Source organism: Eptatretus burgeri, chromosome 17 (genome assembly GCF_056783735.1).
Source record: "Eptatretus burgeri isolate ZD-2024b chromosome 17, Ebu_testis_v1, whole genome shotgun sequence".
Taxonomy (NCBI): Eukaryota; Metazoa; Chordata; class Myxini; order Myxiniformes; family Myxinidae; genus Eptatretus; species Eptatretus burgeri.
The window spans coordinates 44,371,424-44,398,109 of record NC_140977.1 but is presented as its reverse complement, the minus strand read 5'-3'; the positions used below and the strand labels follow the sequence as shown (position 1 = coordinate 44,398,109).

General features: G+C 42.7%; 1 protein-coding gene across 9 annotated transcripts in view; it reads right to left on the bottom strand.

The window, feature by feature from the left end:
• Nucleotides 1-4,011: 4,011 nt before the first annotated feature.
• The window catches only part of LOC147009933 (uncharacterized), a 115,832-nt gene continuing 93,157 nt past the window's right edge, over nucleotides 4,012-26,686 (bottom strand). For 3 of the 9 annotated variants that reach the window (XM_085863242.1, XM_085863243.1, XM_085863241.1), the window contains 2 exons: nucleotides 20,786-20,845; nucleotides 8,346-10,525 (listed from right to left, as the gene is read on the bottom strand). In XM_085863242.1, coding sequence (XP_085719368.1) covers nucleotides 8,835-10,525; nucleotides 20,786-20,828 — 1,734 coding nt within the window. In that variant the 5' untranslated portion in view covers nucleotides 20,829-20,845 and the 3' untranslated portion in view covers nucleotides 8,346-8,834. Of the gene's footprint in view, nucleotides 4,526-8,345; nucleotides 10,526-12,013; nucleotides 12,145-20,785; nucleotides 20,846-26,686 lie in introns of those variants that run through there. The other 6 variants (XM_085863240.1, XM_085863239.1, XM_085863249.1 and 3 more) reach the window with 5 other exon arrangements.

The following is a 26,686-nucleotide window of genomic DNA, read 5'->3' as shown; positions in this document are numbered from 1 at the left end:
AGATAGAGACATGGAAGACGGGAACTCCAAGCTGTTTGGACAATGTATTACTTGAAGAAGAGGAGATATTGGAGGACGAATAAGCTGCCTTCTCGAAAATGGCTTGAAAACACATGTGCCAGCTTAGCAGAAGTGTCGTTGCCTTCTCATCCTCTCCTCCGTTCCTCCTTTCGTTCACACACTGTCGTGTCTCCTTATATCTTGTGTTTTTGTTGTTGCAGTTTTTTGTTGTTGAGACAACCGGAAATTTAACAGCCAATATAGTTTTCACTAAAGCACAATTAAATGGAACTACTGGTCCGTAACACTCTCCTCCTTCAAGGAAGAAAGTATGAACACAGTGATAACTTTCTTATCCTTTACGCAAAACACACACAACAAAACAAAATATTCACAGCCATGAATAGCATTCAGAAATGCAAAATAAAAACAGATTATCCTCAGTAACACATCCCAACAAACTACAGTCTGAATGATCACAGAGTTACTCAGATCTTGACAGAACATCTGCAATTACATTGTCTTTGACGTGTCTAATTTCCAAGTTGAATTCTTACGAAGACAAGCTCCATCTCATCAATCTGATTTTTAAAAATTCTTTATTTCATGAAGGAAAGTTAAAGGATTGTGATCTGTGAAAACAATAACTGGAAAAGTAGTACATAAATATACCTCAAACTGTTGCAAAGCTAGTGAAAGAGTAAGGATCTCTTTTTGTATTGAGCAATAGTTATTACTTTGTGAAATGATTTTGCCAAGTATGTTGGTCTGTAGCGTCTGTCTGTCTGTTACAAGATATTTGTCCACAGTTTTCAAGCAATCGTTGTGAATTTTCTTGTGTGTAGGTGACCAGCCAAGGACAGCAACGCACATTTTTGGTCAAGATCCATATCTGGATCCGGATACTAGAAATTTGTAATTGATTCTGCATCATTGAGATGGGCTAAAAAACACATTGAATGTTATTTCAAAATGCTGTGGATGCATTCAGACGAAACTTGGTGGACAGGTTGGGTGTGTGAGATGGACGACTTAATTCAATTTTACTGAATATCCGGATCTGGATTCGAGAATTTTTCAGGCGATTCTTCACCATTAAGAGATTAGGTCAAAAACGATATATAGCACAATATCTCAAAAGGTTATGGATGGATTCACACAAAACTTAGTGGACAGGTTGGGAGTACCACTAGGAAGAATTGATTCATTTTTGGTGAAGATCCGAATCCAGATCTGGATATAAGAATTATTAAATTAACTGATTCTTCACCATTGAGAGATGGGGCTAAAAATGATATTGCATATCTCAAAAAGTTGTGGACGGATTCAGACGAAACTTGGTGAACAGGTTGGGTGTGTGACAATAACGAAGCAATTCGATTATAGTGAAGATATGAATCCGGATACGATAATTTTTCAAGTGATACTTCACCACTGAGAGATGGAGCCAAAAACTATATAGAGTATATCATGATATCTCAAAATGTTGTGGACGAGTTATGACAAAACTAGGTGGATGAGTTGGTTAGGTGACAGGAACAAACCAATTCCAGTTTGGTTCAGATCCAGCCTATCGGTGGGATACAAAACATAAACTGTTCAGCCTGGCAGAAGTGTGCACTCTCCCAAATGCCGTTCTAGTTACCGAAGGTGAAGGAGGTAATGTTTTTTTTACCCCTTTCTGTCGGTTTATTTGTGTGTAGGATACCTCAAAAAGTTGTGGACAGATTCAGATGACATTTTGTGGACAAGTTGGGTGTGTGATGAGGACGAACTGATTAGATTTTGGTGAAGATCCAGATCCGGATCTGACGACGAGAATTTTATCAATGATTCGTCACCATTGAGAGATAGGGCCAAAAATGATAGAAAGCACAATATCTCAAAAAGTTGCAGACGGATTCGGACGACAATTGGTGGACATGTTGGGTGTTTGACAAGGAGGAATTGATTCAATTTTTGATCCGAATCCAGATCTGATTTTTTTTCAGTGAATCTTCACCATCGAGAGATTGGGCTAAACCGATATATAACAGGATACATCAAAAGGTTGTGGACGGATTTGGACTAAACTTGGTGGACAGGTTGGGTGTGTGGCATGGATGAACTGATTAGATTTTGGTGAAGATCCGGATCCGACTACGAGAATTTTAAAAATGATTCTTCACCATTGAGAGATGGGGCCAATAATGATAGACAGCACGATATCTCAAAAAGTTGTGGACGGATTTGGACAAAACTTGGTGGACATGTTGGGTGTGTGACAAGAAAGAATTGATTCAATTTTAGATCCAAATCCGGATCTGATTTTTTGAAGTGATTCTTCACCATGGAGAGATAGGGCCAAAACATTTTTTTTTTGATGGACACTCATCACTTCTGATCAGAGAACATTCTCTGTGGATCAGAGAACATACCTTCCAAAAAGGTATATCCATTATACGTTCACCGCTGCCTAACAAATAGCATGAAATTTGAAAAATGTATTGGGCCTGATATGTTCTTGTGGATCAGGCATTGAGTGGTGGAGATATGCGCTCTCCCGAGTGCCCTTCCAGTTCAGTTTGTTTCACTGATTGTCACTCTACGAGTGATTTCTAGTTTTGGTGTTTGTCAAACTTCTTCGAATCATAACATACAGAGTGATCTACACCTGCAGTAATTCCCTGCAGCCAAACAGCCCCAGCACCCACATCACGAGCGTCTACTGCTAATTTTAAGTTTTTCTGAAAATTTGGTACAAGAACTGGAGAACTCATAAGTATGGCTTTAACTTTGTCGAATGCCACCTGACATTATCCATACCATACAAATTCTGCCTTCTCATTAGGAAGATTAGTCAAGGGATAGCAACATCAGAGAAAGTTTTGGAAAACCTCAGATAGAAACCATCAAGCAATACCAAAGAATCTTATGAGCTCCTTGTTACCTTTAGGTGCTGTCAAGCTATCAATTGCTCCCACTTTTACTTTTACTGGCTGAACCTCACCTTGACCCATTACATGACCTAAGAACACAAGCTGTGCTTTAGCAAATTCAGATCTTACCAGATTTACAGTCAGTTTGGCATCAGTGAGCCTCGTAAAGAAAGCATGGGTTCTCTTTGAAGGTGATTGTCACAAGTCATGGAGTGGACAAAGACATGTAATGTAAGCCTCTACCCGCTCAATATCCATTGTAGGATCATTAACGAGGTGTTGAAACATAGCTCGGCTGTTCTTTAGGCCGAAAGTAAAAACTTTATACTGGTAAAGTTCATTTGGTGTCACGAAAGCATTGATTTTCTTTGCTCATTCAGCAAGAGGAATCTGCCAGTACTCCTTCATTAAGTCAAACTTGCTCAAAAACTTGGCTTGACCAATCGTGTCAATGCAATCATCAATCCTAGGTATTGGATTAGAGTCATTTGTAGTTCTTGACACAGCATTGACCTGCTTGAAATCAGTGCAACAACGGAAATTGGCATCTGGCTTCGGTGGCTGGATGAATGGTGAACTCCATTCACTGTCCCTCGGTTCAATGATGTCATCCTTGAGCATGTATTCAACCTACTTATGAAAATGTTCCAACTTGAGACAGGGTTCATCCTGTACGGGTGATCTTTCACTGGTGTGGCATCACCTCCAAATCTTTCTAGAACACCTTGAGACTCAGGATGGAAAGCACTTCTTGGCTCAACCTGTTTCACCCCAAGCTGGTGCAAAACCTGATGAAAAAGTTTTTACATGAAATCGAATCCCTGATCATACTGTATGACCTGAGGTAGGCCAACAAGGGTAAATAACTTAACTTTTTTTTTTTGATTACCTGCCTTAGTCTCGGGTAAGGGACCTATACAATCAATGATAACTCGACTGAAGGGTTCATCAAAAGCCGGAATGGGTTTTAATGGCGCTGAAGGAATTTTTTTGATTGGGTTTCCCAACCATCTGACGTGAGTGACAGGATTTACAAAACTCCACAGCATCAAGTGGCAAACCTGGTCAAAATAAATACGTCAAAATTTTGTCACATGTTTTGTTCACCCCTAGGTGACCTGCCAATGGTCATGTGCCAAACTCAATATGTCATTACGTTGCAGTTGCAGAACCACAATTTGATAATGTACCTTCCATTCATCATCCGCTGTTCCATCAGGCAATCTCCATGTCCTCATTAAGACACCATCTTTCTTAAAGTAGCTAACTAGTACTTTGGTAACATCCTCCTCCACGAGGACTATTAGCTAGCACAATGAGCTCAGAATCTTTCATTTGCTCTTCTACAAGTCTCTCTCATGTGAGACCAGACTGTTCTAATGCTTTTCCAGACATTTCTGATTGGGTCCCAGATTTGAAAGGTTTATATCCCTCATTCATAACGTCTGGATCTAGCATCACATCTTTTTGGGTGACCCTTAAAAAGTCACTCAAGAAGGAAAAACTGGAAACTTAAAGAGAGGTGGGCTTGGGTAGGGTGAATGGGGGGTATAAATGATCATGGTTTTGGATGATCTGAGATGGTGGCGAACAGCTGTCTTGAAAACCTGGAGGAAGGAAGAGATTGAAGAGAACATGGAAGTTGGTTCCACAGATGGTTAAAAAAAAAAAATTAAACAAATGAGTGGAGGTGAGCAGTGATTCTGGCTTTTGGGAGATACACCAGAAGAGGGTTGCTGGCAGACCACAGGTGACCTCCAGAAATTTGGGTGGGTTGGGAGGGGGGTGGTGGGGGGAGCAGGGAGAGAAGAGCACAGAGAGAACACAGGGTGCAACACCAGAAGGGAGGGGGTAGAATACAGAATTTATGTTATTCCACCAACATGATCTTTATAATGGCAGTGTTTTCAGAATAGCCTCAAGTGTTTGCACTTTGTCGTCTTGCGGCCTTTTGTCTGGCGTAATCAAAAGCAATTTCCATTTTTCTTCTTTTGTTTAATTATTTGTTCTTGGGTCACTTCTACCAATGTGGGTCGTCATGTGTGCCAGGCAGCCTGAGTTGTCAGGGAATGATTTAATGCAGCAACTGCACTTACATGGCAGCTGCAGGTAGTATCATTGCTTCTCCCATTGGTTATCTCCAGTTCAGGAGGTGGGAGACAGTTCTCCCAGAACTCAAAATCTCCATCACCTATTTTTTGGTAAAGGATCATTATTCATGAACCAAAATGTGAAGTTTCGTTCTCAGCCTCGTTCCAAGGGCTCTTTTCAGAATCTTCACTGAACCTCTGAAAGCCTCCACTTGTAGCTCGTTTGTAGTGATATTCCCCAGATTGATTTTTAAATACTCATGAATGGTTTTCTTTATCATTCCTGTAGCTCTGACTATCACTGGTACAATTTCAGCTTTCTTCATTTTCCACATCCTCTTGACCCCATTTTTCAGATCCTGGTATTTGGTAATTTTCCTAATTTCTGTGGCATTTCGTCCAAACTCATTGGGAACTGAAACCTCGTTTGTTGCTAAATGGATTAAGGATCCCTTTTCTGGTTTGTTGTTTTTTCACTTGTGTACAAATCTCATCCGATAGTCTGTTGATCTGTTCATCAAACCATCTCCTCCTTATCGGCTCGGTAAGTGCAACCTCGGTATGCATTGGTTTTGTAGAACATCTTGTGAATAGTTAGAAGTTTCCTTGTTTTGGTGTCTTAAATTGTTGAACTCCAATGGTGGACAGTTTATAATTACACAGCTATATTGCAATACGGTACGACAAGTTGATTTATAGCTTTGATTTTGTTTCTTGAAGAGAGGGATGACTTCAGAATTAGTGTTATTCCACGTAGGTAGTCTTTGCTCATTATTTTCCACATCTATTTTGTGTTGCACCTGAAGGCTTTCTTCTATTCCGAGGTACTTGTAGGATACTTTGTTTTTTATTTCCACAATTGTTGTACTCTGATCGATTGAGATGTTGAATGTTCTTCTCGTTTTTCCTTGTACAAATGTGCCAAATGCACATTTGGCGAGATCAAACACCATTCGGTTGTCCTCTGAGTACTGCTTTACTAGTTTCTGTTGATCTGTCAATTTCTCATCAATCTATGTGAAGAGTTTTAGATCATCCATGTTCAGTAAATGTGTTACCTTTCTTGTTTCTTTGGTCATTTTTCTTTTGCATGTCAGATTGTATCCATTTCATTGTTCATTGATGAGGTGAGTCAGTGGGTCCAGAGCCAGATAAAACAGGAGAGGGGAAATGCTGTCACCCTGCAAGATACCACATGGTATCTTTACATGGTATCCTGGGATTTCAATCTTTCCTTCCAAGTAAGGTAGTACCATCGTTTTATTCCAGAGAGCATCATTGCTTTCTCCATCAGTGTGACTACTTGGGGGTCAGTTTTATATACTTGCATGAATTTTATAATGCTTGAATGTGGGACATTATCAAAGGGTTTTTTTTGTAATCTATCCAGGCTGTGAATAAGTTGGTTTGTCGGAGCTTGCAGTTTTTGAGTATGGTTTTATTTCACAATAAATGGTCAATTGTTCCATCACATCCTCTCTTAAACCCTTTCTGAAGCTCCTTGTTGAGTGAGGTGGCCATAAATTGCTTCGGTGATTATATTCCTGTTTAAAGTGTGTCAGTTGTTGGGAGGCATGTTATTGGTCTATATTTGTTGGGAAGATGGATTTCTTCAAATTTGGGGATTAAAAGAGCATTGCCTTCTGTGAACCATTCCTCCAATGGCTGTTCCCCTTGGATGAATTCCTTAAATGCTCGAGCATAGTGAGGGTGGAGAGCATGTAGTTGCTTTAGCCAGAAGCTCGGTATCTCTTCCATGCCTGGGCATAAAATGTGGCACTTTTGCGAGATGTTTTATATTTTTTTTCCTTTGTCAATTATCATTGGGTGCATTTATTTTATATTTTCCAAGTGTTGTCGCACTCCGATTCCTTGTGTTCTTTTTTGTCTTCAAATGTACCTTTCTGGAATTTTTCTAGATCCTATTTTTTGGGGGGAAGTGGTCACATTTTGTTTGTTTCCCTCGCTCTCGGTAGAACTTTTTCGGGTTGTTTTCAAACTGTTTATTTTGATTTCTTTTGTTGTTGGCCTCATCAGAGTTTTTAATTTTCCCAGCTATCTGTTGTATTTGGAGTTTATTATGGGCAGCTGATGGTTCTAATCCATTGTATTCTAAGATGTATTTTTTTCTTTGTCTGTCTGATTCTTTTCTTGAGCTTTGGACTTCTGTTTCCCCACTTGAATTATTCTATTTGTCCCGTTTCCATCCTCAGTCGGTCTCTCTACTTCTCAAGTCTCTATTTCCATGGTGGTGTTTTGTTTCTGTTCAGATTATCAGATCTATCTTTTTTGTGTTGTTGTTTACCTGTTATTTTCTCTTGGACATGTCGTGCTGCTGAAAAGCCAATTTGTTAATTTCTTTTAGATTAGGTGATTTTGGGAGCATTTTAATGACTGCTTGGTTTATTCTCCTTACATGTATGCTCAACTGTTTATTCGGTGAAGATGTGGTCTTTGCTTGGATGATATCAATTTAATTGGCTCTATTTTATGATCCAGCTCATCTTCTAGCCTATGTTGTTCATCATAAACCTCCTCTTCATTCTGTTGTCCATTCTTCTCCTCCTCATTGTGATCTATCCTTGTTGCTCTTCTTTGCTTTGTTTATAAAGGTACTATTTGATCCGAGTTGGTAACTTCAAGTAGATCTTTCTCTACACGTGCTGTTACATCATCTCTTTTTGTCATTCTCTGGTCCTGTTGTTGTTTTCAGTTTTGTTTCTTGATTCAATTCTCCAATCTGTTGCCTAATTTCTGTTTCTGTTATACTGATTAAATTTGAAATCTCATCTGTTTCTGTTTTACTCTCTTGTTCTATTTTCTGTGCAACCCCAGTGAGTTCTGTTGGTTGTTCCTTTTCTTTGGGAGTTTGTACTCTGGAAATCTCGTTCCAAACGTATGTCCCGTCATTCCATTGTGGCATTGGTGGTAGGTCTTCATTTATAGGTGACCATTCGTTTGTTCTTGCATCTTCAATTTATTCCTCTCTTATTCTTCCTTCCTTCTCTGTGAATATTTTCTGTTTGAGGATTTTGATTTTCTTTGTGTTTACCCAGGCAAAAATAACATTCCTTTCCTGTAGTAATTCTGTGCAAACTACAATAGTATGAGAGTGCAACTCTAATATATATATATATATATATATATATATATATATATATATATATATATATATATATATATATATATATATATATATATATATATATATATATATATATATATATATATATATATATATATATATATATATATATATATATATATATATATATATATATATATATATATATATATATATATATATATATATATATATATATATATCACTGCCAAGGTAAGCCTGGTGTGTTGGCGCAGTGGTTAGGGCAGCGGCTTGGGATCCAAAAGGTCCTGAGTTCAAGCCCCGTTGGGCCACTGAATTAATACACCAGGGGGTTGACTCAGCCTGTCATCCTTCCGAGGTCGGCGAAATGAGTACCAGTGTACTGGGCCGGTGTATACCCCGGTTAAAATAGGTGTACCATATCCCTGTGTCGTAAGAGGCGACCAGGGTTGTGTCAGGAAGGGCATCCGGCGTAAAACATGTGCCAAATCACTATGCGGATCGGATGATCCGCTGTGGCGACCCCTAACGGGAGCAGCCAAAAGGAGAAGAAGAAGAAGATATATATATATATATATATATATATATATATATATATATATATATATATAATATTTCTAACTGCAGCATTTTTACCTGGGTAGTGCTGCCCTATCAAAAATTGCCTTTATCAGAGCATAGTCCAGATTATTTGTTCCCAGGTGTTTGCACTTTTTTTCCTCATGCCTTTTCCTGGAGTTCTCCTGTATGAGACTTCATGTGCACCTTCCACTTTGAGTAATGAATAAACGATTTGGTGCACACATTGCACTTAAACGGCTGCTCCCCGGTGTGTGACCTCATATGTCCCTGGCAGTTTGAGTATTGAATAAATGTTTTATTGCACATGCTGCACTTGTACGGCCTCTCACCAGTATGGGTCCTCATGTGATTTTGGCAAGTGACGTTTGTACGGAATAATTTATTGCATATGCTACACTTGAATGATTTCTCTCCTGTATGAATCTTCATGTGCACCTTGCAGGTTGAATAATAAATAAACGATTTGTTGCACACAGTGCACTTGTATGGCTTCTCCCCAGTGTGTGTCTTTATGTGTTCCTGGAGGGATGAAAACTTACTAAATGATTTGAAGCACATACCGCACTTATAAGGCTTCTCACCAGTATGCGTCCTCATGTGATTCTGGCATGTCAACTTAGTACGGAATAGTTTATCACAGATGCTGCACTTGAATGACTTCTCTCCGGTATGAATCTTCATGTGCACCTTGCAGTTTGAGTAACGAATAAATGATTTGCTGCACACGGTGCATTTATAAGGCTTCTCCCCTGTGTGAATCATCATGTGTACCTGGCAATGTGCATTCCTCGTGAATGATTTGCTGCACACACTGCACTTATATAGCTTCTTCTCGGTGTGAATCCTCATATGTATGTGGCGATCTGCAATATTACTATATGATTTATTGCATATTGTGCAATTATAGGGCTTTTCTCCAGTATGTGTCCTCAAGTGTGCTTGGTATTTGTCATTCTTACGAAAGGATTTATTGCACAAAGTGCACTTAAAGGGTTTCTCACCGTTATGAAGCCTCATGTGTGCCTGAAATGATGACTTGCATTTTAATGATTTATGACAGATAATGCACTTGTATGGCTTTTCTCTCGTATGCGTCCTCATGTGTGCTTGACATTTTCCGCTACTTCGAAATGATTTATTGCAAACACGGCATTTAAACGGCTTCTCTCCGGTATGAATCCTCATATGTTCTTGTCGGGTTGAGCTTTGACTGAATGATTTGTTGCACACACTACAGTTAAATGGTTTTTCTCCAGTGTGAGTCCGCATGTGCATCTGGCTGCTTGATTTCTGGCTGAATGATTTGTTACACACATTACACTGATATGGCTTCTCCCCAGTGTGAGTCCTAACATGTGCTTGGTACTTTGACTTCCAGTTTAATGATTTATTACAGATAAGGCACTTGTAGGGCTTCTCTCCAGGATGTGTCCTCATGTGTATCTTGTACAATGAGTTGTGAATAAATGATTCGTTGCAAACATGACATGTATACGGCGTTTTACCGATATGTATCCTCATGTGATTGTGATACGTTGAGACCTCAGAGAATATTGTAAAACATAAACAACACTTGAACTGATTCTCTGAAGGGTGGATCCTCATGTGTACCTGATACGTTGAAACGCAACCGAATGTTTGATTGCACACAGTACACGTGTGTATATTTTCAAAAGTGGGAATGTTCAAGTGTTCGTGTCCATGAATACTTTTCTCTTTATAATCCGAAAACTGCACATCACCTTCCCCGTGTTGCGGTGAAGCATTCTCCATGAACGTCACATCATTCTTGGTAAAGGACAACGTATTGAAGATTGGTGTCTGTCTATCTGAAGATTGGTCAGAAAAAAAGAAAAAAAAGAGGATACATGTTAGTGAAGCAAAACACACAATTAGGATGTATTTTGAAAAGCAACTAGAAAGCATCTGAAAATGCAAATCCTGTCTGCATCGTACTAATACTAAACGTCACAAAAGCGTTAAACAAATTGTGCATTTTATTATTAATTTGTGTTCTCCAGGTTAGGTCAAATATGGGAGCATGTGCCAGAGCTGTGAGTCGCTGTGTCCACTTTCCACCGGTAGTCCAGGGGCCGCCATCTGGCCACTTCCCAGGCAGATGCCCGGCCCATCCCCCATCTCCTTAAGATGATGATCAACCTGCTGCAACCATGAGGTACGTGGTTAGCCCATTAGCCTCCTGCACTCAGGAGGCTCCCTCGCTGAGAGAATCTGGTGAGCAGGATCAGCATCAGGAAAACGAACCACATGTCCATACAGCTGCAGTTGAGGCTGTTGAGCTGCACTATGCAGGCAACAAATCTCATTTGAGTCTCTCTCAGCAACCGCTCGTTGGATACAAATTCCGACCAGCGATAACCAAGGATTCTCCGAAGAGACCTGGTATGAAAGGAATAAAGTCTCCATCTCAGATCCCTGGTCAGAGTCCAAGTGTCACATCCATAGAGCAAGACTGGAAGTAACAAGGACCTGAAGACTCGGGCTTTCATCCTCCTGCACAGGCACTGGCAGTGCCACACCCTATGATCCAGTGAATCCATGACTCCTCAGGCCCAACCCAGACATCTAATGACCTCTGGCTCACAGCCAGCAGAGACATGTACATCACTGCCAAGGTAAGTGAATTTCTCCGTGGCCTCAATATACTCACCACAAACAGGCACAGACAAGACAGCAGCATCCAAGATGTCATTGAAAGCCTGGATCTTAGTTTTGACCCCGGAAACTCGTAATCCCAGCGACTCCGACTCCTCATTCAACACCTCAAAGGCCCCCAAAAACATATCCAGAGTTTCCGCAAAGATGACTGCATAATCTGCGAAATCAAGGTCAGAGATCTTGACATTCCCAAACGATGCACCGTAGCTCAAGCTCTCTGACATCCTCCCCAGGATCCAATCTAGACAAGTGCTGAAAGGTGTGGGGGCCAGTACACACCCCGAATGAACTCCAGTCGCAACTGGAAATAAATCAGAGATGGTATCGCCACATCTCACAGCACTCTCAGTACCAGGATATAGTTCAGACATCAGATTGATCAGTTTTGGTGGCACCAAGAAGACCAAGAATCCTCCAGAGGGCATCACGATTCACTGAATCAAATGCTTTCCAGAGATCAACATAAGCTGCAAGCACGTTATGCCAAAACTCTCGTCTGCGTTTGGTGAGGACCCGAAGAGCAAGGATACTACTGTCAATCATTGACCTCTTTGTTCTAAAGCCTGACTGCAGTGGACGCCGGTGCTCAAGCAGATAGTGGTGAACCCGATGAATAATTATCCGAGCAAAGACCTTACTCAGCATTGAGAGCAGCGTCACCCCTTGGTAGTTGTTTCAGTTCTGGCGATCACCCTTCCCTTTCCAGAGAGGGACAACAAGGCCCCTCTTCCAGTCAGTTGGGATGATGCCTGTGTTCCAGGTAGAGCACAAAACTGCAAGCAACAACATGAGTACAGTTCAGCATGGATGTCACAGATCCTAGGAGCTTTACCCCATTTCAACTTTACCCATTTCACCGCTGCCTGTGTTTCCACAAATGAAGGTGGATCACAGTTGATTGGAGGGTCAGCAATAGGAATAGTAACACTCTTGACATCCAACTTGACAGCTGGTGTATCAGCCTGGTACAGCCACTCAAAATAACCGGCCCAGCGAGTCTTCATTTCAGACTCCTCTGTCCAGAGCCAACTACCCTCCACTCTAAATGCAGTACACCGAGGGATGGGCTTGGAGGAACGCAATACATGAATTCTCCTGTAAGCAGGAAGACAATCAGGTAACCACAGGTGATGCTCTACCGCCTCACAGATTCCTCGCATATAGGCGTCGTTGTCCACCCTTAGTGTATGTACAGTTTTATACCTCAGCTACCTGAACAGTTCAGCTTTGCCATTAAGCCTGGCCCTGCGACTCTGGTCAATGGTATCCACTGTCCCTTGAGACAAAATTCTTCTTCACCCAATGGTGAGTTCCAAGACATCCACCAGCAACATCAAGGATGGTAGTCTTGAAGGCACTGCACAACTCTTCAGGATTCTCCAAAGCACTCAGACCCCCCAAATCCCCACTCAGCCTATATCCAAACTCCTCAGCTACCCTCTCATCATTGAGCTTGCCATCATCCAGCCTAGGCGGGGATGGTGCCATTCTCCCAGATTTAAGCTACAACTTTAGAGCTGCTACAAAAAGCCTGTGGTCGGTACTGAGGAACTGAGCACTCCGGTAAACCTTGCAGTTCTGGGTCCTCCTCCAGCAATCATCAACAAGCACATGGTCAATCTCCTTTGCCACACCGCCGGCGTTGGAATACCAAGTCCAGCGATGAGCCTGTGGGCGCTGAAACTATGAACCAGCCTCCCTCAGTCCATGACTTCTTGCAAAGTCAAGGAACTTAGTGCTATTCAGGTTCACAGTTCCAGACCCATGGGGACGAACACATGTCTCATACCATCCATATCAACTCCAATCGATGCATTAAAATCCCCCATGACTAGAAGAGTATCTCACCTGGGGCACTGATCAACCACAGATTTGAGTGTGGCATAGAATGCGTCCTTCACGGTGAGATCACTCGCCTCAGTCGGAGCATATGCAGAGACCAGGGAAATGACACCCAAGGAGTGACAAATCCTTAGTCTCATAATACGCTCGTTGACTGCTGTTTCCTCAATTATCATTGAAGTCAGATTATTGGACACAGCTACAGCAACTCCTTGGGCATGGTAACCATCAGAGCGACCAGACCAAAAGTAGGTGTAACTACCCGCCATATCACATCACCACTATCTGGTCTCCAAACGTCAGAGAGTGCTGCAATACTGATGTTCAAACGCTTGAGCTTGGATGATAACAGAGACAAGTAATCATCCTCTCTTTGAGAAAGGACATTCCAGGCACCCACCCAAAGGGACCACCTCAGGTTAACCCAAGGAGACCCCCATCTGGTGGACAACACCTTGTCACCATTCCGCCACACACCACCACAATCTGATCCTGGATATTAACACCATGTTTTTTGTCCTATCATCAAGGAATGGGGGTCCCAAATGCTTTGCCCCAATCCCGTCATATGATGAGCTGCCCTGAGAAGGGCAGCAGCACAGGAGGTACTCCCACAGAGTGAGTTTTCAGATTTCCTTATATTTGTGGGTTTTGCGGAATGAAGTGTTTTACGGTGGCCGGAGTGTAAATCCTGCCACTAACCTCCTTAAAAAAAAGTAACCCAACTGCAGGAGGACATCAGCAGACACAGATGGGCAGTAGAAATGGATGGCCATTGGCTCACAAGGAGCTCCTCTGCCCTTTGACAGGATTTTTTTTTTAATCCTGCTGGGTGTCGATATCCATACACCCTCCTCATCAGAAAACCTGGTGGGGGAGACGGTTAGTCACCGACAACCCGACCATGAAACAGGTTAGCACAGGTTTACATGGTACCTGTAGCAAGTCACAGATCTCATCTGGCTTGACCTGACAAATGTGTTCTCCACAATCTTATAATAAAGGTTTGTTGAAGATTTGATGACAAAATCTCAATTGGTAAATATGTTATGACCTGGACATGCACAATTAATCTCAATGGTAAACAAAGATTTTGATTAAAACATTTATGGCTAGTCTACCACTTCACCGATGACATCATCCGAACAAGACTTTATTTCTCCATTGGGAGTAGAATGAAATGTGCCAAGTTTCAAATTTTTCTGATCAGCGGTTTCAGAGATATAATATTCTAATTTTTTTTGTGTTTAATCAAAGATGGCTGCCATACCCCTTGACCTGTAACATCGCAATTACCATTAAATACTCTCCATAGCAGAGTCTCTCCTACCCTGAAAATTTTGCGTCAATCGGACAAGTCGTTACTGAGAAGACAATAAATGTTTTAAAAAAAAAATAAAACAAAAAAAGGATCGTAGAATAACAATTAATGAAAATTATTTTAACCAAATTATTAATTTGCCTTCTTCATATTCTCATAATAAAGCTTTTTGAAAAATTGATGACAAAAGCTCAAATGGTAAAAAAAAAAAAAACAAATGGCCCAGACAGAGACACAGAAGTGATTGCAAAATCCTGTCTCTCGCTGTGCAAGTTGATTTATAGCTAATGAATCTCATAGCTATAGAGGACAGGCTAATGAATCAGCAAACTTACACTCTCATTAAAAGACTTCACCTGGAAGCCAATCAATGTATTTATGAATGAGGCATTTACTTTTTCAAATACTATAACCATGCCAGTGAGAAGAGGTACAAAAGTGCAACGTCATGAAAAGTTTTAGTGATAAAACGTGTCCATGAGACTTCAGCGACTGAGACCGATTTGTGCAGAAAACTTTTCACAGGGAACTTCATGATCCCACTAGAAAATTATCAGACCTTATTTCTTGCTCTTCACTTTCTTGTGGAGAGATTCACTTACTTTGGCAGTGATATTCATGTCTCTGCTGGCTGTGAGTCAGAGGTCAATAGACGTCTGGGTCAATCCTGGGGAGTCATGGATTCACTGGATAATGGGGTGTGGCGCTGCTGGTACCTGTGCGGGAGGACTAAAGTCCCAGTCTTCAGGGCCTTGGTGCTTCCAGTCTTGATCTATGGATGTGAGACTTGGACTCTGACCAAGGATCGAAGACGGAGACTTAATTCCTTTGGTACCAGGTCTCTTCGGAAAATCCTTGGCAATCGCTAGTCGGACTTTGTGTCCAACGAGCGGTTGCTGAGAGAGACTCAAATGAGATTTATTACCTGCATAGTCCGTGAGCGTCAGCTGCGGCTGTATGGACATGTGGCTCGTTTTCCTGACGCTGATCCTGCTCACCAGATTCTCTCAGCGAGGGAGTCTCATGAGTGGAGGAGGCCAATGGGCCGACCACGTGCCTCATGGTTGCAGCAGGTTGATCGGCATCTCAAGGAGATTGGGATGGGCCAGGCATCTGCCTGGGGGATGGCCAGATGGAGGCCCCTGGAGTACCGACGGAAAGTGGACGCAGCGACACGCTGGTCTGGCGCATTCTCCCATACCTGACCTGACCTCTTCACTTTGAAGTGTGGGTAAAATATCAAGTACAGGGTATTCAGATGTATTGTGACCCCCATTTTTTTTTTGAAGAATTTTTTGAGAAAAAAAATTGAAGTTTTTTTGGGATAAGTGGATAGGCAGAGGCTCAGCAAATTTTCCAGCACCACTTAATTGCCCCCCCCCCCGTCCCCGAGAGTCCTGATCTCTCCTCATGTGATAACTCAACATAAGGATTTATCAAAGAATGAATCTCAAAAAGAAAGATACAGCACAACAGAAAAATGCATTTGCTCAAGTGGACCTGGAAATGTTTATAAAATTTATCACAGGACATGACATCGAATTGCAAAAACAAGAAAAAATTGGTAGTGGATAGATATAAACTTTATTTCCATGGACAGGATGGGAGAATAAATGGTTTTGGAGTACTACTTATAGTCAGTTGCCATTACACCTCAGACTGGGCATGGACCTGAGAAAGAAAATAATTCTGGAAACACATGGACAATATGATACAAACGATAACAAGTAGTGTCAGATTTGTGGTGGCAGGTGACCTAAATGGACATGTGGGGAGAGAAAGTGGGATATGAGGATATCCATGGTGGACATGGTCTTGGAGGAGTAAATGAAGGAGTCAAAACCTTGGAGTTCACAGTATTGTACCAACTGGTAAAACTCAACATGGTATCAAAAACGTAGGAACCACCTTCTAACTTACAACAGTGGTCGTAAAGAAACACAGTTGGACGACATCATAGTGAGGAAATAATATGTAAAGGAAACAAAGAATTCATTGCAAAGTCTTCCCAAGGAAGGCACTGACCCATCACTATCTGACCCTAAACCCATCACTATCTCTACCCACTTTACCCAGTCGCACCCAACTGTCCCTGGACTCTGTATCCTTTTCTCCTGACAAGGAGGAGAGCTTGCTTTCAAACCTCGAGTCAGATTCTGCAACCGGTCCAGACGGCATCAGCCCACGTGTCCTCAAAGCCTGCTCTTCTGCTCTTGCCCACCCACTCTCTGTTCTATTCACCCTCTCATTTGCCCAAGGTCATCTGCCATCTGCTTGGAAATCTGCTAACATCACTGCCCTGCATAAAAAAGGTGCAAAAACAGATCCCTGTAACTACAGACCAATCAGCCTTCTCCCAATTATCAGCAAGGTGATGGAATCCATCATCGCCTCAGATATGAAATCCTTCCTCTTCTCCAATGGCTTGATTTCCAATCATCAATTTGGTTTCAGACCAGGTCACTCTACCCTGGATATGCTGCTTCTGCTCTCCCATCAATGGATGGAGGTCCTCAATGCCAGACAGGAAATCCGAGCCGTATCCCTGGACATATCATGTGCTTTTGACACAGTCTGGCACCCTGCCCTACTCACCAAACTCTCTTCCCATGGTATTCAAGGCCATCTCCACTCATGGCTCGCAGACTTCCTCTCCTGTCGCAGTCAACGTGTGGCCCTAAATGGAGTTCTTTCATCCCCTCTTCCTGTGCAGGCTGGAGTTCCTCAAGGTAGCGTTCTGGGCCCTGTTCTTTTTCTGGTTTTCATCAATGATCTCTCGGACTCTCTGGAAAATCCTCTATTTCTCTTTGCCGACGACTCCACCCTCTGCCGTACCATCTGTCATCCCTCAGACCGGCAAGCAGCAGCTTCTTCACTCACTGCAGATCTGGATAAAATCACAAACTGGTCCAACACGTGGAACATGTCTTTCAATCCAGACAAATCTCATACTCTCACTATGTCTCTTCGAAAGGACCGTTTACAAAACCCCCCCATCCACTTTCTCAACAATCCTCTGGAAGAAGTCTTTTCTTTCAAGCTTCTAGGTCTCACTATCTGCCATGACCTTTCCTGGGAAAGTCACATTTCCAACCTCGCCTCAAAAGCCAGTCGCCGACTGGGAATCCTCCGTCGTGCTAAGTCCTTCCTCGGCCCTCTTGAGCTCCTGACCACTTATAAAGCTTTTGTCCATAGCCTGATGGAGTACTGCTCTCCCCTCTGGGCTGGTGCTCCTGCCTCCCACCTTTCTCGGCTTCACGCTGTCGAAACCAGGGCATTTATGATCATCGGCATCTCCCGCAATGAAGCTGAGTCTTTGGGCCTCTCACTCAATCACCGCAGGTTGGTCGGTGGTCTTTCTGTCTTCTACCGACTCCTCTCCAGCCTTGCCCCCCCTGCTCTCTCTGCGATTTGTCCCCACCACATTTCCACAGGGCGCTCAAGGTCCGCCAACAACCCCCTTCTGGTAAAACTACCAAAATCACGAATCACTGCTCATCTTCACTCTTTCATTCCTCTTTTTTCCCGCCTTTGGAATAAACTTCCTCACTCTATTCTTTCCCATTCTTCCCTCCAGGCTTTCAAAACAGCTGTTCACCACCACCTCTTATCTTCCCCCATCCAAATCCTCGATCTTTTCTACCCCCGATAATCCACCCAAGCCCACTTCCTTCATTTCTCCTGCTTTCCTTCCTGAAAGTCCCTGAAATGTCCATCTTCTCTTCGTCATGTTCCCCGTCCCATCCCCATCCCTCTCCCTTCCACAGTTCACCTAATGTGTCTGTTCCCCACTGTTTTGTCCCTTCCACTCCCGCCCCTCTTGTCTCATGCCTCCTTGCTGTGAGTTGTGTGTTAGCTCTCATACGAGCCTCGACCAAGGTATACAAAAAAAAAAAAAAAAACACCGCCCATCGCTACTCCCGATCAGACGGTTTGGTGAGATCCTTGGATCAGCCCCTGCACACTATCAAAGATCAGGCCATTCACAATACATGTCGTTACACCACATCGTCGTTGTGTCTGGTCGTGCCGGTGCGCCGAAAAGATGAGTGAACTTGACTGTCTAGAAGAAGTTAAAGTCATAACAAGGTTCTCCAAACTGGACTTCTCAAGATTCCTAATGACCAGATAAAATGTATTGTTACGTGGAAGGGGAGAAGGATCTATAGGTAGACAGTGATAAGTGCAGTATCGTCCGTGTGTTTTGAGTTGGTTAGATTGCCATGTAACAGGCATCTGTCAAAGTACAGTGTCATTTGTTAACATAATGCTGAGGAGGCAGAGTATATCATTTATAGACAGGGTAGACAATTTAATTATGTATATGTAAAAACCTATTGTAAATGGGGCTAGGTGTGGACTTCCTATTGCAGAGACACATATAGGCTGATGGCGATATCTCTGGCCAGTGTGTGCCAGCCATGGCAGCACAGTGGCTGTAGAGCCAAGAAGAAAAGAAGTATTTATTTCTTATTGGGGGGGGGGTGGGATGCATAACGAGGGGACATAAAGTGGAGGGATACTGAGGGGGGCACATATAAGGGGTGGGTTGGCAGGACATGAGCAGGTAGATGTGGGGGGGGGAGTACTGACATGGAGGGGTTTGACACCATTATGGGATGTGAAGGAGAAGCAATTGTCATGAGCAGATGACATCTGCAAACTGGACTTCTCAAGATTCCTAATATGGATTTATGGAGACAGACCTCATTGGAGGGATGGAAAGAATGATTGATGAAGACACCGAGGAAAGTCATGCTGTTGACTGCATGGGAGGAGGGTTGATCATCAAAGCGTTGAGGAGTGATACAGGTTTAGAAGAAGAAAAAGATGAAGAAGAAGACAACAAAGATAATGAACAAGAAGAAGAGAATAAAAATAGGACGGCACGTCCTGAAGCTCACCTGGATCAGGATCAGACCACTCAAAGTGCCTGCAGACCCCCTTAGACCCTGATTTTTTTTTTAATGCCATGAACAAAATTTGGTACATCATGGCTGATGAAGGTTGTTGTCAAGTTTCATCGAAATTGTGTGCGTAATTTTAGAGAAGAGTAAATACCTATTTTGGAGAGTCAACCCCCCCCCCCCCAATAAACCACCTTAATGAGCGCAGATTTTGATGTGGTCGATACACTTTGGTTCATCATGGGTGATGAATTTTGTGGTCAAATATCATTAAAATCATGTGTGTAGTTTCGTAGGAGACAGAAAATACCTATTTTGGGGGGTCAACCCCCCCTCCCGTAGACCCCCTTAACAAGAGCAGATTTTGATACCATCGATAAACTTTCATACATCACTGGTGATGAAGGTTGTGGTCAAGTTTCATCAAAATCATGTGTCATTTCAGAGAAGAGAGCTTATCTATTTTGGGGGGTTCACCCCCCCCCGCCCCTGTAGATCCCTTAATGAGTGCAGATTTTGATGCGGTCGATACTTTCGTACATTATGGGTGATGAAGGTTGTGTGTGGTCAACTTTCATCAAAATTGTGTGTGCAGTTTTGGAGAAGAGAGCAAATACCTATTTTTCTTTTTTTGGGGGGGGGGGAGTCAAAAAAAACCACCCTGTAGACCCTCATAATGAGCAAAGATTTTGATGTGGTCAATATACCTTCGTTAGGCATCAGATATGAAGCTTGTGTCCATGTTTCATCAAATTTGTATGTTTAGTTAGAGTGATTATGACTGAAATGTTTACGGACTGACTGACTGACTCATTTACTTACTTATGGATGGACACTGCTTGATCGCATAACCTCACCTGACTGAAGTCCAGGTCAGATAACAGCAACAACAACAACAACAATAATAAGTACAACAACAATAAGAACAACAAAGACACAATGGATCTGAGCTGGAAAAGTTTGATGAACTGAAAGGAGGAAATACTAATTGAAACATGTGAATATTTCATTTTACAAAACACCACATTTCTGCATGACAAAATCTTCTACCCAGGAGCATTTCTGAGGATTTGAGGAAAATTGTATTTTTAAATAAATGCTTCTTTCTCCAGTGAAAACATGAAACGGAATTTAATTTCTGAAATATAATTTAGGTTTTTTGGATGGAAGAGGAACGTTTTTGAAATGTAAAATCACAATCTCTACAAATCAAGTAAAACGTAGTAAACAAGAACAAAATATAACAACGTGGAATCCAAACTCAATGACTACTCTTAACACAATTCCCATCATCAAGTATCGTTACCTTCAAGTTGAATAATATTATCTTGTATTCTTACCTTGTGAAGGAGATCCATTTGTAGCTACAGGTTCCACTTTCATCACCACGATAGAAGATTCTGCAGAAAAACAAAACCTGCTGTAAAAAAGCAAGAACTAGCAAGCACACGCATCCATACACCCATCTCCTAGTACCAATTCGTAAACCCTTTTAAATGCTGATCTCATGACAACTGATGATGGCTCAGATGGCTGATCATCTTGAGCAGGAATATGTTCTTAAACCTCTGAAAAGTTTTATTTTTGAGCTCAAATGCACCACAGAAATGAACAAGAACAGGCCGGATATGCATCCCGATCATTTGACCTTGTCACACACCAAAATCTAATTGGCTTGGTCTTGTTAGCTACCCAACTCATACACCAAGTTTTGTCATAATACCTCAACAACTGTTTGTTGCCAGATCGAAAACAGGCAAAACATGACTCTTACTAGTCCGGGAGCCAACCTGTGTACGAGGCTGTTTTAGGGTTGGACCTTACAGCCTCTGCTATAAAATTTTACACCCCCAGGATGTTTAGATATATGTTTGCAGTTCATGAAAACCAATGTTGGCAATTCATAAGCTCTTGCGAAAAATTTTGGCGGACGTTTTTGTTTGAGGAAGATTTGAAAAATTTGATAAAACAGCAATTGTCAATAAAATTTCTAAAAAAATTAAAAAATCACATTCATGAAAAATAAATGTGAACTAAATGTAAGAATTCAATCAGTGCATTGTAAAATGACAAAAAAAAATTGCCTTTGTGGAAGTAAACCTCGTAAAAGTACATAATTTTGTGAAAAATGCCTTAAAAATAACGTTTTTTGAAGATGGCCTTTAGAACTTTTCTTATCATAGGCAGATGCTGCATTAGAATACTAATTTCTCTTAATGTGATATGAACATGGTATCCATGGCTAATTAAAACAGCAAATTTGAGTGAGTTCTATCAATTTTTAAAGAGAAAATTAACATTTTTGTCAACCAAAGTTACCCCTACCCCCAAAATCTTCTTACTCTATTGAACACAGTTCGGTTAAGGTTTGCTAGATCCAGGTTGGGTACTTCACAGTTCACTCTTCCAAAGGAAAATTCAATGGTGTTTGGAGTGACATGGCCCTGGAGCAGACATACAACAATGAAGGGAAGACATCTCTGTTCAAAGGCATATCTCAGGCACCAGCTGCTCGAGATAAATATGTGAAGACAGCACCATTTCTCACAGCTGTATCAGAGAACATAAAGTCTATGGCTAATCTAGGCCAACAGGAATCTACTCATCATGGAGAAACACATAAGCAGGCAACAGAAGAACATATGCATGTTGAGGAGATCAAGAAAGTGATATGCCAGCAGATGATAAACCCATTCCAGTGTAACAACCAAGTGGATCTGCTCAATAGAGCAACTGGTGAGAAGGATGCTTCAAAAGACTTGGTCCATGCTCAAGCTAAGGGCATGGAAGCCATTATGAAAGCAGAAGAGGTGGTCTCTATTAAGATTGAACCACTGAAGCTGGTAACTTTGTCCTCACAGAAGAAATCAAACCCATCAAGGAAACAGAGTTTAATCAGGATCTATCAAGATGAGACTGCAACTACACGTGTGCTGTGTTTCTATCGAGATGCCGACCCAGTCACAAGACAGATTGCATTTTCCCATGAGTGGACAGACTATCCATCATCCCTGTTTGAGGTTGATCCACGCTTAGCACAGGGGTTTGTAATGCGCAAAGGCAACAAGTCTGATTTCGTGGCAGTGCTAATTGCTGAAGCTGAGCAGGATGTTGTTTTACAGCTGCCATCATTACCACAGAGTGACCTATACACAGTTTATCTGGTAGACACAATGGCATTTGTAAATAAATACCAAAAAATGGGTGCAAAAACATTTGGTGAACTTCCCCAGCTGTATCTTCGCAAGCTCCTTCAGTTCAAACCTGAAATGTGCAACTGTGTCAACATCATTGGTGATCAGGATGATTTTGATGATAGCCATACTTTGAAGGGTCATGAGCAGCAGAGGAGAAACCAGACAGACCAGGCAAGACAATTCTCACCATCCAAGAGTCTAGAAATTCCGGACTGGAATTTACTCATGAAGAATCCAAGAAATAAAGGAAATCTTCAGAACTTCATTGGCACTTCCCTTTGTGAGAGTCCTGAAGCTATTCCGGATGGAGTGACCATCATTCTTGGTGGTATGATGGAAAACAAAGGTCACACTCTTTCCATCACATCAGCATCAAGTTCAGTTCTGGACTTACCTTGTGAAGAACATGAAGAGGCAGACACAAGGATTATTGCTCATCTTGCATATTGTGTGGAATATCCTGATCACCATTGAGCTGTTGTGCATGCAACAGATACAGACATAATTATGCTGTGTATATATCACTTCTGCTGCTTGAACACATTGCAAGAACTCTGGATACAACGGCAGAATCAATACCTACCTATTCATGAGCTGGTAGAAGTGTTGAGCAAGAAGTACCAGAAAATCCTCTTGATGTCGCAGCCACACTTCTGTGCACATATGTGTTGTGTGGATGTGACACAGTGAGCTACTCATTCAGAAGGGGAAAAGAAGAGGTCAGGTCAGGTATGGGAGCATGTGCCAGAACAGCGCGTCGCTGCGTCCACTTTCCGCCGGTACTCCAGGGGCCTCCGTCTGGCCATCCCCCAGGCAGATGCCAGGCCCATCCCCATCTCCTTGAGATGATGGTCAACCTGCTGCAACCATGAGGCACGTGGTCGGCCCACTGGCCTCCTCCACTCATGAGACTCCCTCGCTGAGAGAATCTGGTGAGCAGGATCAGCGTCAGGAAAACGAGCCACATGTCCATACAGCCGCAGCTGACGCTCACGGACTATGCAGGTAACAAATCTCATCCGAGTCTCTCTCAGCAACCGCTCGTTGGACACAAAATCCGACCAGCGATAGCCAAGGATTCTTCGAAGAGACCTGGTACCAAAGGAATTAAGTCTCCGTCTCAGATCCTTGGTCAAAGTCCAAGTCTCGCACCCATAGAGCAAGACTGGAAGTACCAAGGACCTGAAGACTCGGACTTTCGTCCTCCCGCACAGGTACCGGCAGCGCCACACCCCATGATCCAGTAAATCCATGACTCCCCAGGCCCGACCCAGACGTCTATTGACCTCCGGCTCACAACCTGCGGAGACATGAATATCACTGCCAAGGTAAGTGAATCTATCCACGACCTCAACATCCTCACCACAAACAGACACAGACAGGACAGCAGCATCCAAGATGTCACCGAAAGCCTGGATCTTAGTTTTGACCCAAGAAATCCGTAATCCCAACGGCTCCGACTCCTCATTCAGCACCTCGAGGGCCCCCAAGAGGATGTCTAAAGTCTCCGCAAAGATGACTGCATCATCTGCAAAATCAAGGTCCGAGATCTTGACATTGCCAAACGATGCACCGCAACTTTCTCTCTCCGACATCCTCCCTAAAATCCAGTCCATACAAGTGCTGAAAAGTGTGGGGGCAAGTACACATCCCTGACGAACTCCAGTAACAACTGGAAATAAGTCAGAGATGGTACCACCACACTCCACAGCACTCTCAGTACCAGAGTAGAGTTCAGACATCAGATCGATCAGTTTCGGTGGCACCCCACGAAGACCAAGAATTCTCCAGAGGACATCCCGATTCACTGAATCGAACGCTTTACAGAGATCAACATAGGCTGCAAGCAGCCCCTGCCGAAACTCTCGTCTGCGTTCGGTGAGGACACGAAGTGCAAGGATACGGTCAATCGTTGACCTCTTTGGTGTAAAGCCTGACTGTTCTGGACGCTGGTGCTCAAGCGGATGGTGGCGAACCCTATCAAGAATTATCCGAGCAAAGACCTTGCCCGGCACTGAGAGCAGCGTCACCCCTCGGTAGTTGTTGCAGTCTTGGCGATCACCCTTCCCTTTCCAGAGAGGGACAACAAGGCCCCTCTTCCAGTCAGTTGGGATGATGCCTGTGTTCCTGTGAAAAGAAGAGCGGCACAGGTTTCTCTGGGACTGATAGGAAACCTTCCCCACCTTGTTGATTTTGGAAGAGATAGTGAAATGGCAGCAACAGAATGTGTCATTGATGAGGCCAGAGTATACTGGACTGCTCTGCATGGCCAAAAAGGGTTCAGCTGTTTGGATACCCTCAGGCAGCATATGTTTGTCTCTTCAAAATTAGACCTTAGGTCACTGCCAGCAACAGAAGATGCGTTTTACTTCCTTGTTTTAAGAGCATTGTATCAATTGCTTCTGTATAGACGTGCACATCTCAGTGACCGAGCACTTCCCCCAGCCACAACATTTGGCAGAACCCTTATCAATGGAAAACTGGTCCCAATTCTCATGTCTAAGCCAGCCTAGCCAAACATAGACAAAACTGTGTCTTGCATGTGCAAATTATCCAAATGTCTGAAACGATGTTCATGCAAAAAGGCTGCTGTGCCTTGCTGAGTGACATGCATATGCCTTGGTCAGAGAGGTTCATGTGGTGGAGTTGTTTCAGAGAGTGACTCTTCCTCTGAAGAGGATGTTTCATGTCACAATATTGTGTTAATCCATTTCTAATTTTATCTTCCTTAAAACCATGGCATGTAAAAGTATGTTCTTGTTCCTGACCCCATTGATAGTCAAGCATTTCTGAGTTGCATAAATCTTTTGTTGTTTGACATATAACCTTGTCAATTGTAGGTAGGTTAAATCTACACCAATTGTGATATAGGAAATGAACTCCTCTTGAATATGAGGGGTCATTTGTGTATATAGGTTTAGTGGTTATGATTTTAGGACAATATGAATTACCCATACCCCCATCCTACATCTTCGCTTTTGCCAACATTTTGTCATCAGAGGGGGCTCGCAAAAGTGTTGACTGTGTTGTTGCGCAAGAGTTTCACCATTGCCAACATTGGTTTTCATATACTCAAAGGGTGTCTCTTTATGAAAATCAACACAAAAATTTTATAGCAGACCGGGCAATTTTTTTTTAATTTTGATCGGTTGGCTCCCGGACTATACCCATAGATATAACATGTCATCTACAACCACACACATTACATTCTCAAATTTATAATCGCCATTTTAAGGTTACTTATTGGCTGCCCCTCAAATGTAAGTGTGTGTGTGTGTGTGTGTGTGTGTATGTGTGTGTGTGTGTGTGTGTGTGTGTGTATGTGTGTGTGTGTGTGTGTGTGTGTGTGCGCGTGTGCGTGCGCGCGCACGCGCACACGCGTTGCTATGTCTGGCTTCCTTCTTGGGTCTACGGTGCAGTAATTGGTCTTTATTTTGATTAGGTATGATGCAGCACAAGGCTGTGGGGTAGCATCATTGTTTGAAGGTGTGGCTGTGCAACCAATTCCCTCTCTAGGTTTGGGTAGGAATTAGGCCAGGGTGCCAGCTTCTCCTTCTTTCGCATGCAGCACAAGGCTGTGGGATAGCATCAATGGCTGAAGGCGCAGCGGGACCGCCGATACAATGGCCTCTGTAGGTTAGGGCATGAATTTCACATTTAGCCACTATGCCGGCAATAGCTCACCTACTCTTCATAAAAGACACAATGGGGTATTTAACGTGCAGCAACTAATGGCAGCAGACGAGCCTCCCAGTTTAACATCCATCTGAAGATGGAGGATGGCACACACATTGATGAATCACCCTTCCTGTGAAACACTGGAGTGATAGTTTATTGCTGGGTCAGGATTTGAACCCAGGCTAGACAGGTTAGAGGCATGTGTGAGTACATCTAGCCCACCCTGCCAGCCCCCGTGTTAATATTATTATTAATAGCAGCAGAGTAGCCACCACACAGGCAACATTCTTCTGACACATCCTTTTATTTGGGCGGTGTAAAAGCGACAAACAAATCCATGGTTCAATCGGAAGGAATCGGGACAGG